General features: G+C 38.0%; 1 protein-coding gene across 6 annotated transcripts in view; it reads right to left on the reverse strand.

The window, feature by feature from the left end:
- The window catches only part of NTNG1 (netrin G1), a 390,729-nt gene that overhangs the window by 49,893 nt on the left and 325,993 nt on the right, over nt 1-14,843 (reverse strand). Inside the window, exons 6-7 of one of the 6 annotated variants that reach the window (XM_051856222.2) lie at nt 11,120-11,185; nt 8,763-8,822 (exon numbers count right to left, since the gene is read on the reverse strand). The exons of 4 other annotated variants lie outside the window; for them this stretch is intronic. In XM_051856222.2, the coding sequence (XP_051712182.1) occupies nt 8,763-8,822; nt 11,120-11,185 (126 nt within the window). The remainder of the gene's footprint in view (nt 1-8,762; nt 8,823-11,119; nt 11,186-14,843) is intronic. One more of the 6 variants, XM_051856223.2, reaches the window with a different exon arrangement.

Below are 14,843 nucleotides of genomic sequence, written 5' to 3' on the forward strand. Positions count from 1 at the left end.
CATCTTTATGTGGAAGAGAAAACACAACAAACAAGAAATTTTTTGGTATTAAACAAGTACTTCTAAGATTTCCTTTTTTTCCAGTTTCAAGCAAAGTTTGCTTAGGAAAAACATAAAAGAGCTAGGCAGTTACTGTATTGCCAAATTTTGTTTCCTTCATCACTCTTGACTGTTAGCCCTACCCTCTGAGGCTTAGGCCTAATGGTGATAGGAACCAGATAGGAGATGGAGAGAAGAGGATGGGAACCTTGTGGAGAGCTGAGGAATGACTGTGTTTCTTCTTTCTTGTTTCTGGAACACAGCCAGAAGTTGTTCATCTAATTCCAACATTTCAAATAAAATGGCAAGGACAAATCCTCTGTTGGTATAACTCAATTTTCATATTAAAATGTGAGATGTAATGAGGAAGAAAGTGATTTGTTTTCTCAGAATACAGGGGTAAAGGAGTCATACATGATCCTGCAAACTGTGTTTGCCTAGAAACATCCCTCTCGTTAATGTCGAGCTTTTGCTTATTCCATTAGGGAGTCAAACACAGTCACCCACTCACTCACTCACTCATTCATTCAATAAATATTTTGTTGAGTTGGTTTCTTATGTGCTGGGAACTATGCTGTGTGCTGAGTTTCTCTTTTGGCTTGCATTCACTTTTGGGAATATTGCATTTTGATCACTAGAGCAGAAGTGAATGTTTTCAACAAGGAATAATACAGAGAAATGACAAGCTTTAAAATGATTTTAATTTGTATGTGACCACTCATCAAAACAGTGTAGATTTATTTACCAAAGAGCTACAACCAAGATCCTGATGGAATGAAATCAAATTTGGATAAAAAGCAGAGGAAGACACTAGAAATAGTAAAGAATAACAGATACTCAGGTCAGCACCTAGGAGATCTCAGTTGTTTAAGAAAGAGGAAAGAAGACGGGAAAGATCATGAAGTGAAGCCACTTCTTTTATCTGAAGTCAGCTGTAACAGGGTGTATATGTACGCAGGGAGGAGGTGGGGATGGGGATAGGGATAGGGAGGAGCCAGAGGGAGAAGAAAGGCAGTGGGAGACTCCAAAGTAGAAGATGGAGTAGGAAAACAGCCAAGTAAATTAGTAGCTAAAGCATGCCAAGTTAATAATAATAACACCACCAAAAATAATATAGAGTCATAGGGGTAAATATCTGGCCTAGCAATTAAGACATAGGATTGGACACCTGCGTCTCACAATCAAGTACATGAGTTTGATTCTCAGCTCTGGCTCCGGTCTCCAGCTTCCTGCTAATGCAAACTCTAGGAGACAGCAGTGTTGGATCAATCAATTGGATCCCTGGTCAACAAGATAGAGACCTGAACTGAGTTTCTGGCTTCTGGCCTTGGCTTGTCCCAACTTTAGCTCTTGTGAACATTTAAGGAATAAACCAGCAGATCGGTGCTCTACCTGTGTTCTCTTTCTGTCTCTCTGCTTATCAAATAATAATAATAAAAATAACAAAATTACAGAAATTCTCTTGGAAAACAATGTACATTTCACTCAAAACCATCAAACTTCTTGAGTTACAAATTGCTTATACTGGCATTTCTGTCTCTCTTGGGAACTAGGCTTCCAGAGCCTACCTCCATTGAGTTGAGTAAAATATTGTTCTGGCCTGGAGCCTCCAGGAGCCCTTGTTGCTCCAAAGGGATGAAGAGGCTCCTTTCTGGCCATCCTTCGCGGGTTCTTCAACCCCAGCTTGGTTCTCCATGCATCTAATTCAATGACTCCGCTTTTCTTTCAAATGTTTTTACGTACGAATATTCATTCTAGGAGCTCTCTGGCACTACACAGAAGCTGGATGTCAGGAAATTTGCCTAGTAGGTGAGACAAACGTGCCTGGGCAATTAAAAGAACAAAGTACTATGTGTTAAGAATGCAGAGCAGTGACACAAAGCAATCTAGGTGGAAAGAGAAAATCATTTAATGGGAAGGAAATTAGGGAAGCGTCCTGCAGGATCTGTACCCTGAATCTTCCTTGAGGGCAGCTATGGTTTATTTTAATTGAAAAAACTATTTTTTTAAAGGAAGGGTGAAAGGAGCATTTCAGGTGAAATGAACAGAGGGAAGAATGCACAAAAGCATGATGTTGGGGAAATGTGGGGAACAAGGCCGGAGAACGTTCATAGTTCATAACGTGGGGCCTTTGTGGAATTTTAGGGACCCTGTAGGACCTGCCAATGGCTGGTATTATTTGCTCAGCTCCATTTCATAACCTTTATCTAAGAAAAAATGTACCTGTAAAATATCCAAGTTCAATACTTTAAGGCCCATTCCATAAACCTCCACAGATATGCCAAATGTGACACTGTTGCCTACTACTGTTTGAGTTTAGTGAACACTATGCATTTCTGTGGTGCTATTTATTTATGGGTCTTGCTTGAAAACTAATTTATTCATTTGGATCAGAAAATTTAAATAATTATGCAAGAAACAATTCCAAGCTAAACTTACAATACTATGAGCTCATTTGGAAGGTATATGGATAAAGATGTTTTATCAACATTAAAGGATTGGGGCTGGTGCTGTGATATGTGCAGTAAAGCCACCGCCTGCAGTGCCAGTATCCAATATGGGTGCTGGTTCGAGATCTGGCTGATCCACTTCCTATCCAGCTCTCTGCTATGGCATAGGAAAGCAGTAGACAATGGCCCAAGTCCTGACTTGGGCCTCTGCACCTGTGTGGGAGACCCAGAAGAAATCTCCTGGCTCCTGGCTTCGGATTGGCTCAGTTCTGGCCATTGCAGCTAATTGGGGAGTGAACCAGCGGATGGAAGATCTCTCTCTGCCTCTCCTTCTCTCGGTGTGTAACTCTGACTTTCAAATAAATAAATAAATCTTAAAAAAAAAAACATTAAAGGATTTTATAATCCAGAAAAAATGGACCAATGAAACTTGATACTTTAAGACTCCCAGGATTCTTCTGAGACTTTGATAAAAGTGCCTTATCTGACCATGACACATTTGAGAAGGTTGAATGAGAAAAAGGTCTTTGAAAGTTACTTCAAAAACACAAAAGCTTGATATAAATGTGAGGCATTTCAAATATAATTAGTAGATAGCTATACTATTTTTCAGTATTCTGTTGATTTACCACACTTTAGTATTTGTCTTTCAACACAGGCACAGAACCCATTAATGATTATTAATGATACAATTTTAGGTGCAATATCATATTAAGACACTGAAGGGATGATATTAGTAGTTTAATAATTCTTGATCTTAGCCAAAAGGCCAAGAAGCAATAGTTGAATAATTATTTATTTTCCACTTCTCTAACCTCTCTTCTCTTCTCATAAAGTATAGAGTCCATGCTCCTGCCTCAGAACTTCTTTCTTTTATTTACACCCCACCCTCCTTATAGTCTTCTGGGAAATCTGATTCCAGTTAAATTTTACTCTGCACAGCAGCTACATGTGGCTGGAATCATTTGAAACAAGTCTCTTGTTCATGGTCATAAATCTCAATTTGGCATTCTGGGTTGCCAGACAACCTTCCACCAGCAGGTGCTCTGGGCCATTCCTCTGTCTTGATTCTCCTCCTTCCTTATCCCCCATTGCTTTCTCTCTCTCTCTCTCTCTCCTCACTCTCTCTCTCTCCTCCCTCTATCTCTGTCACCCTCATTCCTCCCTCTCTCTCTCCCCCCTCACTCTTCTCTCTCTCCCTCCCTCTCTCTCTCTCTCCCTCCCTCTCTCCTCCCCACCCCCCATCTCCTTGAATGTCTGACAGCTTAGTCTTAGTTCCTCATTGCTCTTTAGATTCACCTTACCTGTTTATCACACAGCTCCAAGACTTTAAAAACCATCTACATGTGGATCATTCCATACTTATTTCTAGTCTGACCATCTCCTGAGTTACTTATTAAGACATTATTCATACTCATATACAGTATCCACTGCTTTTTAAACACCTTCACTTGGATGTTTAATAAAGATTTCAACTTTAACTTGTTCAAAACTGAGGTCTTGGGCTACTTTCTTAAACTTGCCTCTCATCCAGTAAATGATGACTTTATTCCTCTAATTTCAAAACTTAAAATGCTGGGAATTTTTCTTGAAATTTATTTTTCCAACTCCCTACCACAAATAATCAGATACTCTTGGCAATGCTTTTAAAATACATTTTGAATCTCAGTACCTCCTACCATCCTCACTAACTCATTCTGAGTCAATGGCACCATCCTCTCCCACCTGAAGGATTGACATTGTCCCCAAACTGCTCTCCTGGCTTCCACCCTTGGGATAAATCTCCTTTCCACAGTCACAGTGATCCCTCCAAAACTTCCATATGGTCCAGACACCCCTCTGCTCGCAATCCCAGTTCTTTCCTTTTTCATAAAATAAAAGAGGGGTTTACCCATTCCCCAGTGGTCAGACTAGTGGCTTTCCAGTGGGCTCAATGCAATCATTCTCTTCCCCACTTGCTGTACAGCACTTCCATGCTGCTCCTCAAACATGCTAGGCACAACCCAGGGCCTTTGAACTTGCTGTCACCTCTGTCGGGAGTGCTCCTTCCCCAGGCATCTCCACGACTTGCTTCCTCACTTCCTTTTTTAGGTCTCTATTCAAAGAAAACTCTCTAAATAATGGTCCCAAACCCAAGCACTCTAATTCCTCAGTTTCTTAAACCTGTTTAATATTTTTTCATACAATTTAAAACACCTGAAACATACATTAAAAAAATTCCTCCCCTGTGCCTAGAGTGTAAATACATGAGGACAGACCATCTGTTTTGTCCATAGCTGTAACCAGATAACTTAAAGCAGGTACTAAAAACACTCAAAAAATGTTGTGAACGAATAAGTGAATGAATGGGGATCCTATAAGCGCCTTTCTATGAGAGACAAAGGAAGACAAAGAGGTAAGCTATGGTAAGATCCACCCCTCCACATTTGAAACTCCTGAGAGTTGGGCTATATCCCATACACCAAAGAATTTACAACAACAACATCCACCCATCAAGCTCGTGACTACATTAGCCAAGAGTTGGATATTCAAGTAAACACAAATCAGTTTAGGTAGAAAAAAACAGATTTACAAAAACTGCCATGTTTTAAGATTTTATTTGAAAAGCAGATATACAGACAGAGGAGAGAACGTGAGAAAGAGATCTTCCATCCACTGATACACTCCCCAAATGCTGCAATGTCCAGTGCTGGGCCATGCTGAAGCCAGGAGCCAGGAGCTTCTTCTAGGTCTCCCACATGCATGCAGGGGACCAAGGACTTGGGGCATCTTCCACTGCTTTCCCAGGTGCATTAGAAGCAAGCTGGATCAGAAGTGGAGCAGCCAGTACTTAAAATGGCACCCCTATAAGGATTCCAACACTGCTGGAGGAGACTTAACCTTTTATGCAACAGCACCAGCCACAACCACTATGGTTTTATAGAGTTTTAAATCTCAACTTGCATAGCAGACCATTGCTATATGTATCTCTCACTCTATATATAGTTCAGAAACATCCTATTACTGTCGTACAAACAAAGCCAATGGGGCTTCAAAACTACATTTGCATGTTGTTACACAACAGGCATGGGCAACACATGGTTGTTGAGGAGTATTACCCTGTACAGGGAATCATGTAGCAGGAGACACCATCAATGAGGCTCAGTCCCACAGAGTCTAGTGTAAGAATTTCCTAACCCTGAAACTACTAACATTTTGGACCAAATGATTGCTGGGTATAGCTGTTCGTGCACTGTAGGATAACCAGGAGCAGCACCTTGACCATTAGCAACAGTAGCAACCCCCAGGTGTCCACACCAAACCTTCAGACATTGTTAAATGTCTCCTTGGGGGTAAAATCTACTCCCCACCCCATACATGCACCTTGAGTGCTTTTGGTCTACTAGGAAGATAAGAAGGAAATATTATATCTGAGTATGTACCACTTACATGGTACACATTACATCATATGAGGCAGTTATGATAGTATTTTAGAAGCAGGAGGGGGCCAGCATTGTGATGTAGTGGGTACTGCCACTGCCTGAGAAACTGGCATCTCATATGGACACCAGTTTGAGTCCTGGCTGCTCCATTTTAGATCCAGCTCCCTGCTACTGGCGTAGGAAGGCAGCTGAGGATGGTCCAAATGTGTGGGCCCCTGTATCCACATGAGAGGCACTTGATGAAGCTCCTGGCTCCCAGCTTTGGACTGGCCCAGCCCTGGATGCTGCAGCTCTCCGGGGAGTGAATCAGCTGATGGAAGATCTCTCTGTGTTCCTCTCCCTCTCCCTCTCTCTCTAACTCTGCCTTTCAAATAAATTTTTAAAAAAATTATAGACAAAGACAATGGAAGAAAAAGAATGTTAGGAAGGGGGAAGGAGAAGAAATTTCGCTTTTATGTCTTCTTTCTTACCATTACCCATGTTATCTGTAATTACATTATGTCACCTACAATGTAAAAATAACATAAAACATTCTGAATGAAGCACAGGTGGGTCCTTCCTTCCTTCCTTCCTTCCTTCCTTCCTTCCTTCCTTCCCTCCCTCCCTCTCTCATTTCCTCCTCTCCCCCTTCTCTCTTTATTTCTTTTCTTTGTGTGCTTGTGCTTGACCAAATGAAGAAAACTCATTCAAATCTACAGCTGATGAAAATTTATCTTACCCCCTCTCTCTCTTTCTCTGCCCCTCCTCTCTCTGTGTGACTCTGACTTTCAAATAAATAAGTAAATCTTTAAAAAAAATAAGAAAATTCATCTTACTGTGGCTGGTGCTATGGCATAACAGGTAAAGCCACTGCCTGTAGTGCCGGCATCACATATGGGCACCGGTTTGAGTCTCGGCTGCTCCACTTCTGATCCAGCTCTCTGCTATGATCTGGGAAAGCAGTAGAAGTGGCCTAAGTCCTTGGGCCCCTGCACCCACGTGGGAGACCTGGAGGAAGCTCCTGATTCCTGGCTTTGGATGGGCTCAGCTCCGGCTATTGAAGTTAATAGGGGAACAAACCAGCAGATAGAAGTCCTCTCTCTCTCTCTCTCTCTCTCTCTCTCTCTAACTCTGACTTTGAGACAAATAAATAAATCTTTAAAAAAAAGTATCTTATTTGTTCAAAGAGAAATGATTTGGGAAAGAGATTTTAGATATACGGCAAACAAACAAACTAAACAAAAAAAACACAAAACTTAAACCTTTAAGAAGCATTTCCCTTTGGGGCATTAACAGTGTGATGCCTTCCTCCGCACAGGTGGGAAAGACAAAGCTCCAGCACTCTCCAGGTCATTTCCCTGTCTTGCATCCTCCTACAGCTATGAAGCTCTTCCACATGTACTGCTCAGTGACACTGTGTTTTTTTTTTTTTTTTTCTTTCTGATAAGTCTACTTCATTAGGTGGCTGCTTCCTGCCTCCAGGGATGTGTTTGGACCTCATTAGTGCAGTGTCCTCAAGAAACTAGAGATTCTCTGATGCAGGGTCAGATTCCAGGTCAAGGGGCCTCTTGTATATCCAGCATGTTTCACACAACATGACAGAGTCTGATTGTGTAACAGTCCCTTTTGCTTGCTGCCTTCTTCACCTCTTGTTTCTTTCTGTAGATTTGCATAGCGTAGTGAGGAATGGCATCCCCATTGTGGCTTTAAGACTTGCCCTCATGACACATCACATGTACAAATCTGCTTGTTACCCTCTGAACTTGTAGCTCCTCAGTTCCTAAAAACGTATTTGCCAAAATTTCAAACCCATCTGGATTCCCTTCAAAAGGGCACCTTCAATGTTCCTTTGTTAAAAGCACATGTGAGAAGTTTCACATATGGGGAAAGCACTGTAGGTTCCTCTTTCTCATGTCCTGACCTCTTCCTCGTCTTTCCCCTCTTCTTTATATGCCAAGAAAGGAAAAATTCAACAACATTGATTAAAATCTGGGAAATGACTTGAGTAAACTCAATAAGGAATAAGGAAGCTATTATAGTCATTTTAATCTAAGAGGGTCAAACTAAGTTCAGATTTCATTAATAAATCTATCCCTTTGTAAGAGGTGTTTCATGGGGAAAGAGAAAAACCAACCAAGAGAACAACATATGCCCAACAGTCAAGGGTGGAAAACAAGACACACCTGTCACACAGGACATTTAAAGGAAAATGATGAAATGAAAACAGGAGTCTTTATGTTTCCTGAAAAATCTTCGGTCTGTGAATGACAGATGCTAGCTGGAATGGGCCATTCAGGAGTCACAGATGAGATACTGCTTGCTTTCATTCAAAGAAAGTGATGTAATTATTATTTTCATATCATAGTAAAAAATTAACCCAGTGTAGATCTTCACTGGTATTTTTCAAATTCATTCAAAATGGTGTTTGGGCTCAAAAATTCCAAAGTGTTTCATTTGTCACAAAGTGAAAGGGACACCGAACATGGACCCTGCCCTCCTGGCCTCATGAAAAGCATCCTTGAAACTCATTCTTGGTGAGTTTCTTTACTTCCAAAGCAAATAAATATCTATGTTAGTGTAGACATTCATGGTCTAAATAGGAACCTAGATTCTTATCACTTTTAATTCACACATTAATCTTTCAGAAAACAAATATTGCAGTGTTTTAAAATTACAGTCATATTTCAGAGGGAAGCATATTTTTTCTTACAGATGACATTCTCAGTACCATTTGATGCATTGATTGGTATCAGTCAACATGCCTCACCAATAGGCTGATGGGTACACTTCACAGATATTCCAGATTCATACAGTGCAATGTTTCACAACACATAACACCATGAAATCACTGTATGAATCCAAGAATTCCTACCTCTCTTGTGGTTTGCAACTTGAACAGAAGAAACTGTTGACAAAGCTAATTTGGGAGCAACTGGATAGGTTTAAGAGAATGAACAGCAAATTAGAAACAACAGCGAAAGGTTCAAACTGCAATAACATCAACAACCAACTTTAAAAGTAGCCCTAAGTGAGGAGACTATTGGTGTGTGTTGTTTATGTGCCTTTGTTTCAATTACAAAGCAAAGAAAGGCTCATATTTGGCTAGAAATGGTTCGACATCTTCAGTGAAAAAGTTTAGAATTTTTATATCAGAGGAAAAGATAATTATCACTTAAATTAAGAATTCAGTTAAGCAAAAATTGTTCTCAAAACAATATGGATATGAAGATCTCCACTGTCCCTCTTTTAAAATGGTAGCTGTCCTGTTGAGTTATGAGTAATATCATTGCCTCAATTCACCATGGCACTGTGTGTCACAAGTCTGTTTCTATATAAGCCAGCTAAATTATCTCTGTTGAACTGATGAGATACCATTAAACCTAGTCACAATGGTCATTCAGCAGCATTGAGTCTTGGCCTCAGAGTCATCTTGAACATATGTACCTTCAAGAATTGATGTCTTCTCAAATTTATTGACTTTGTGAAGATATCAGTTTCTTAATGATGGGATTTTCTCCCTGAGTGTGCCTGCCATTTCTTTTCCAATTATTCACAATTATTGCTGTGAAAATAGCAATACCAGAATAGAGCCTGATGTTCTTTATAGATGTTGACAGGATAAATTATGATGACACAGAACTGGCCTCTACTACAAAGTGCACCTTTTACTAAAATTTCAAGTTCAAACACTTTATTCAACTGTGTTTTTTCTTAAACAGATTCATTTGAGCTCATCCACATTCTAAAAGAGTGCAACTTACATTACCTAAGGATATTTCTGAAAGCTTTTTGTCCTGTGACACCCACAGAAAACATAGCAAAATAATTAAATGGATCTATTTCAGGTATTGAACAATGAATAATCTTGTTCATCTCAAAACTCACTGTGAGAAGTGTTCAGTCTTAGATTCTATCTTGTATAATTTGTTGAGCTATGAGATTCAATGGGAAATACTCAGCAACATTTCACTGAAGATGCTCTCATTGAATTTACCAAAGAATAAAGCCACTAAACCTCCCCTGGATCCTTATAGAATTATACTAATAGGGGTGAGCTTGATCTGTATTTCTTCTTCCACATATGTATGCAGAAACTTGAAAAAATTCATTTGGAGCAGATGATTAAGATAATTCTATTTGCTAGTAATGTATGTATCTAGGACAGTCTCGATTTCATCACTCTGATCAAGGACTGAAAATGCAGCCCTTCCAATTTGACTCCTCAACAAATTGCTAATATATTTTGTTTTGCTTAGCAGCTATTTCCTGGTTCCTCCTTTTGCTCATTTCCTCCTCCATCTGTATTCATTAACGTGTAAAAGGAACATCCTGTATATAACTAAGGAAGGTGGAAGCCAAAGATGTGCCTTTTCTTCTTTTTTCTTCATTTTTTTTTTTTTTTTTTTGGAGAAGGAAGAAGGCAGAAGGACACAACTCTATATTAAAGTGAAAACACCTATTTATGCATGACTATATGTATGTACATATTTAGTCTAGATGTTCATGTGAATTAACATTGCATTGCATTTATAAAGTTTATTGTCCAGTTTTTACAGTTCTGTTTCTTCTACTCTCAGTAAGTTTCCTCTTTCCTTTTCTTTTCTGTTTTGGTGACATTAGAAATCAGAAAATACCTAACTGCTCTAAGGACAGACAGAAAACAGATTGTTGTTAGTGCCAGTAGACATGAATGTGAATAAAAGGGAAGAGTTCCAACAAAGAAAATTTACTGTGCTGTAGTTGGGGTGGGGTGGTGGCAATCCAAATTTTTGCAAGTCAGCATGGAGTTACAGGAAAACCTACATCACAATACTGCTTTTATGTATTTTCCCAGACCCTCCAAACAACTGAAGTACCAGTCGGTTTATTTAAGAAAGTAACAGAAAGATAGTGGAAGGACACCTATGTCACTCACAAGCTTTTAAAAATTTATTTATACTCCACATTGCGATGGAAGTAGAACTCTAAGCTTCTCTTTGCACTGACTGATGTTCAGTGTAAATTTGGTAGAGGGGTTATAACTTTTACCCCAAGTAAAATTTTTCTCCATGTTTCATCCCAATATTTCTGGGACATTTTTCATCTTAGAAAAAAAAGAGTCCAATTATGATTCTTTAAAAGACATGGCATTCATGATAATGTTCTTATTTAGTGCCAAAAAGTGGTATATGGGCTTTTCTTTCAAACATGTGGAGGTTTATTATTAGTAGGAATTTCACATGCTCCTACCTTGTTTTGGGTTAGAAACCTCAAGGGAAGAAATATTCGGCCATATCCTATTAAACTTGGGAGGAGCTGCATGCATCAGGAAAAATCAGGGCATGTTATTTTCAGCTATGTCATTTGGTTTAAACAGAAAATTATATGGACAAAGACACAAACCACACATCTGCTCTTTATCTTGGCTGTGATGCACTTAAACAAAACATGACTCCCACACTAAACAAGAGCAAGCAATTGATGATTCCCAAAACATTGAATGGACATTAAATATATAGCCACATCCCTAACAAAGCTATGCATTTACTTTTGAAATTAAGGTAGAGTGTTTTTACACAAATAACCAAATAGGGATTTCAGCAATCCAAACTATTATGTAAAACTGGTGCCTGAAACCAGAAGATAACATTGAAGAAATAATTTCTCAGTTGAGGATTCCATTCTCTTTAGTTTATATTTACAGATATGAACTGGTTGCATTAGTCTTTCTTGAGAGATTCTTTGGGGGCATGTTTTAAGTGTGAGCCACTATCTCTAAAACTAAGTAAATCTATTTCCTATTTTCACATGGCAATTTCTCGAAGCGGAAAAGAGGGATTACAGATTACTGGTGGTTCTAATTTATAGAGAATAATCCAAGGTGATTCCAGTTCATGTCTAAGGTTTGTATGTATAGGTATGTATGCTTTCATGATGCTTTAACCTCAAAATAAGTTCCTAGTTATTGGTTCCTATAAAGAAATAATTAAAAGCATAGTGTGAGAATTTATAGCATTTTTTCTTGGATCCACCATTACGAAAAAAAGAAAACCTGACTATAAGTAACACAAGGACAGCTCTTACTCCAACTCCTGGAGCATGTTCCTGTCACTGCTCCTGATTTCTCACTGATAAGTGGATGGACTCAAGTTTTAATATTGCTAGTTAAAGTTTTATAGATCTGGTTTTTTGTCTCCCTAATCAGACAGGATCTCCTTGAAGATGAGGAAATCCTTGTAAAGGGGTTTTAGTGAATATCTGGAAATTGTGAAGTTTGTATCAAGTGGTGAGCTACTACAAATAGGTGTTAACAGATTGTTTTCTCCATAATTAGATTGCAGCAAATAATAACCTTGCTAGACATGAGACTTTCAGCGTAACTTTGGCTATTTAATATTTGTTAGAAAAGCTGATCTAACAGAGCTGCTAGATCTTCCAGTTCTACGAGAGCTGTTGCTCTGCTTGGTTCTGCTATTATGCATGCATACAGAGAGGTAAAGAAAATCTTAATATTAGTGTTACCGAATCTATCAAAATTTCAGAAGAAAAAATATATACATGTAACAGTTTTCCATATGTGCATTCAGGTGTCACTAAATATATTTGGTAACATGTTGACAAAGCATGCAAATGATTGACTGAGTGTTGCTTTTTCACTTGAGCATTTTGATGAGCAGTAAATAGTGAGTTATAGAACAAGCTGACCTGATCTTTCATGATTAACTTTGGAAAACTATAAATTTCCATTTTGAAGGTATTAATATTATCCCTAGAAGTTGTTTATTTAAAGATATTTCAAATTATTGGTATGATTTTATATAAAACACATTTACCTATGTATTACTAACATCAAATTAATGCAATCTTAGTTCAGTGGAATACTTTCCTCCACCTTTTTCTGTAGTGGAGGAAAGAGCTTGTAAGGGGTGGTCATGTTTGTAAGTTCAACACAACTATTTAGTGATGTGTTTGTCTCTGTGATATGAATGAAATCATATGACTTGTTATTTTGCTAAGCTTCCCCAAGAAACTTAAGACAATAATTCATATTAAATCAGTACAGAAATGAGTTCAGAAAAAATTAACACCATAAATTAAATTTTATTGTTCCATATTCTGTTAAATATTTATTTATGTCTACATTTTATATAGCTGTTTTCTTAGTGTTTTATGGTTTTTTCCTGAGGATGTTGAGATTCTACTTTAAGAATCATATGTATTTTAAAAATTAATGTTAGTCATTCTGCTTTTGAATTGTTAAAACCAGTTGACTTGCATGGAATTTTCAAGATACACACTTTAGTTGCAAACTTTTACCTATCTAGAATGAAAATTCGTCTGTACATAAGATATTTTCTTGGGCTGGGGAAGCCCTTGTTTTTGCCTGGGAATATAATTTTCAATTTTTTTTTTATGTAGGATGCCTAACCTTTCTGAAATATTTAAACTGAGAACTACTGGCAGTTATATGGAGGTCCTGATGTAATCTACATCTGTATCTATATATCTATATCTATACGTTTATATCTATATCTGTATCTATATCTGTATCTATATCTATATCTCTCCAGTGGGACAAAATTGTGTGTGTTCTACATGTTCCTTGAGAGGAAAAATATTGACTTGAGAAACTGGGTATTGAAATGTGTGGCCCTTAAACTCCTATATTGTGAAACTGCCCATACACATTTGAATATTTGGTCATCACAAGATTTTTAAACTTACTGTTTCATGTGCATTTAAAAAGCATTTATTTTGTTTTAAAATTGCCAGGCCCAGTAAGCAATCAACTTAAATGTATCAATTACTTTCATTTTACTTTTGTAATTACTGGCATGTAGGAAATATTCAACAAATATTACTAACAAGTGTTGAATTCCCAGAAATAAATTAGGGACATTGGAGCCTATCTTAATAGCATAATTGAGACAAATTCTGTCTCAACATATTCTTATCCAAAGAGAGTCTTTGTAGAAAAATATGAGAATTCCTAGCTAGCCAATAGGCTACTTGTTTTAAGTAAGAATAAAATTGTAAATAGGAAAAAAAGTATTGGTATTGCCTCTTTGAGGTATCATTTCTGTTTGCAAAAGTAGGATAAGTCTCTGGGCCAATGTGAAGATAATTTGCTACAAGGCAAAGAGTCGTGGAGGCAAGCTTTAGCATTTAACCACTTCTGCATATGCCTTCTGGAGAGTTCCCTGTGTGTAGGGTGAGGCCGTATGCCTCTACTGTGGACCTTTCAACTGGCATGGTGAAATCCAAACTGGAGTTGAGGAATTATTCTCAAGGAGATGAAAGGGATGAACGTTATGTTTGTACATGGCCAGCCATTCATGGATAATGTTTTATGGAAACAGATTCTGGTCTCATTCATCTGGGTAAATAAGCCAAATTTATCTTGATCTCCTTAACTGAGCTGCCTATGTATGGAATATGGAGATCAAAATTACATACCTTTCAACTGTCCCTTCAAAAATTAACATAGTATCTTAAAGACCCATTAGATGCAGTTATTCTGTTGTTACTTTTAAGGATTTCCATAGACGTAATTTGAAAACCCAAGTACCTACTTAAGAGAAACTTATTTAAGACATAGTGCATGTAAATAGACCTCAGCACTTGGACAAGTTCCTTAACTTTTTGTACATAATTTTCTCATGTGTAAAATGCAAGTAATGACAATGACTTGCTTCTAGTTGTTGTCAAGAGTGAATGAATTAATGCTTGGCCTTGTAGTGAGTATTCAATAAATGATAGCTCTTACTCTATTTGTGGTTATGGTCGTAATAAAAATCATATTACTGTGGTATAAACAGTTCTGACTGACTTGAAGTAGGGAAAATAATGAGCTCCCTCTATTTCTTTGCAATCTTAATTGTTCCCAAAGCAAGTGATTTTGATATGCAAAAACATTTACTTAAGATCTGGTTTACTTTAGGGAATAAGCTAGTTCTATGGGAGATATCAATTA

Source organism: Oryctolagus cuniculus, chromosome 7 (assembly GCF_964237555.1).
Source record: "Oryctolagus cuniculus chromosome 7, mOryCun1.1, whole genome shotgun sequence".
In the NCBI taxonomy this organism is placed as follows: Eukaryota; Metazoa; Chordata; class Mammalia; order Lagomorpha; family Leporidae; genus Oryctolagus; species Oryctolagus cuniculus.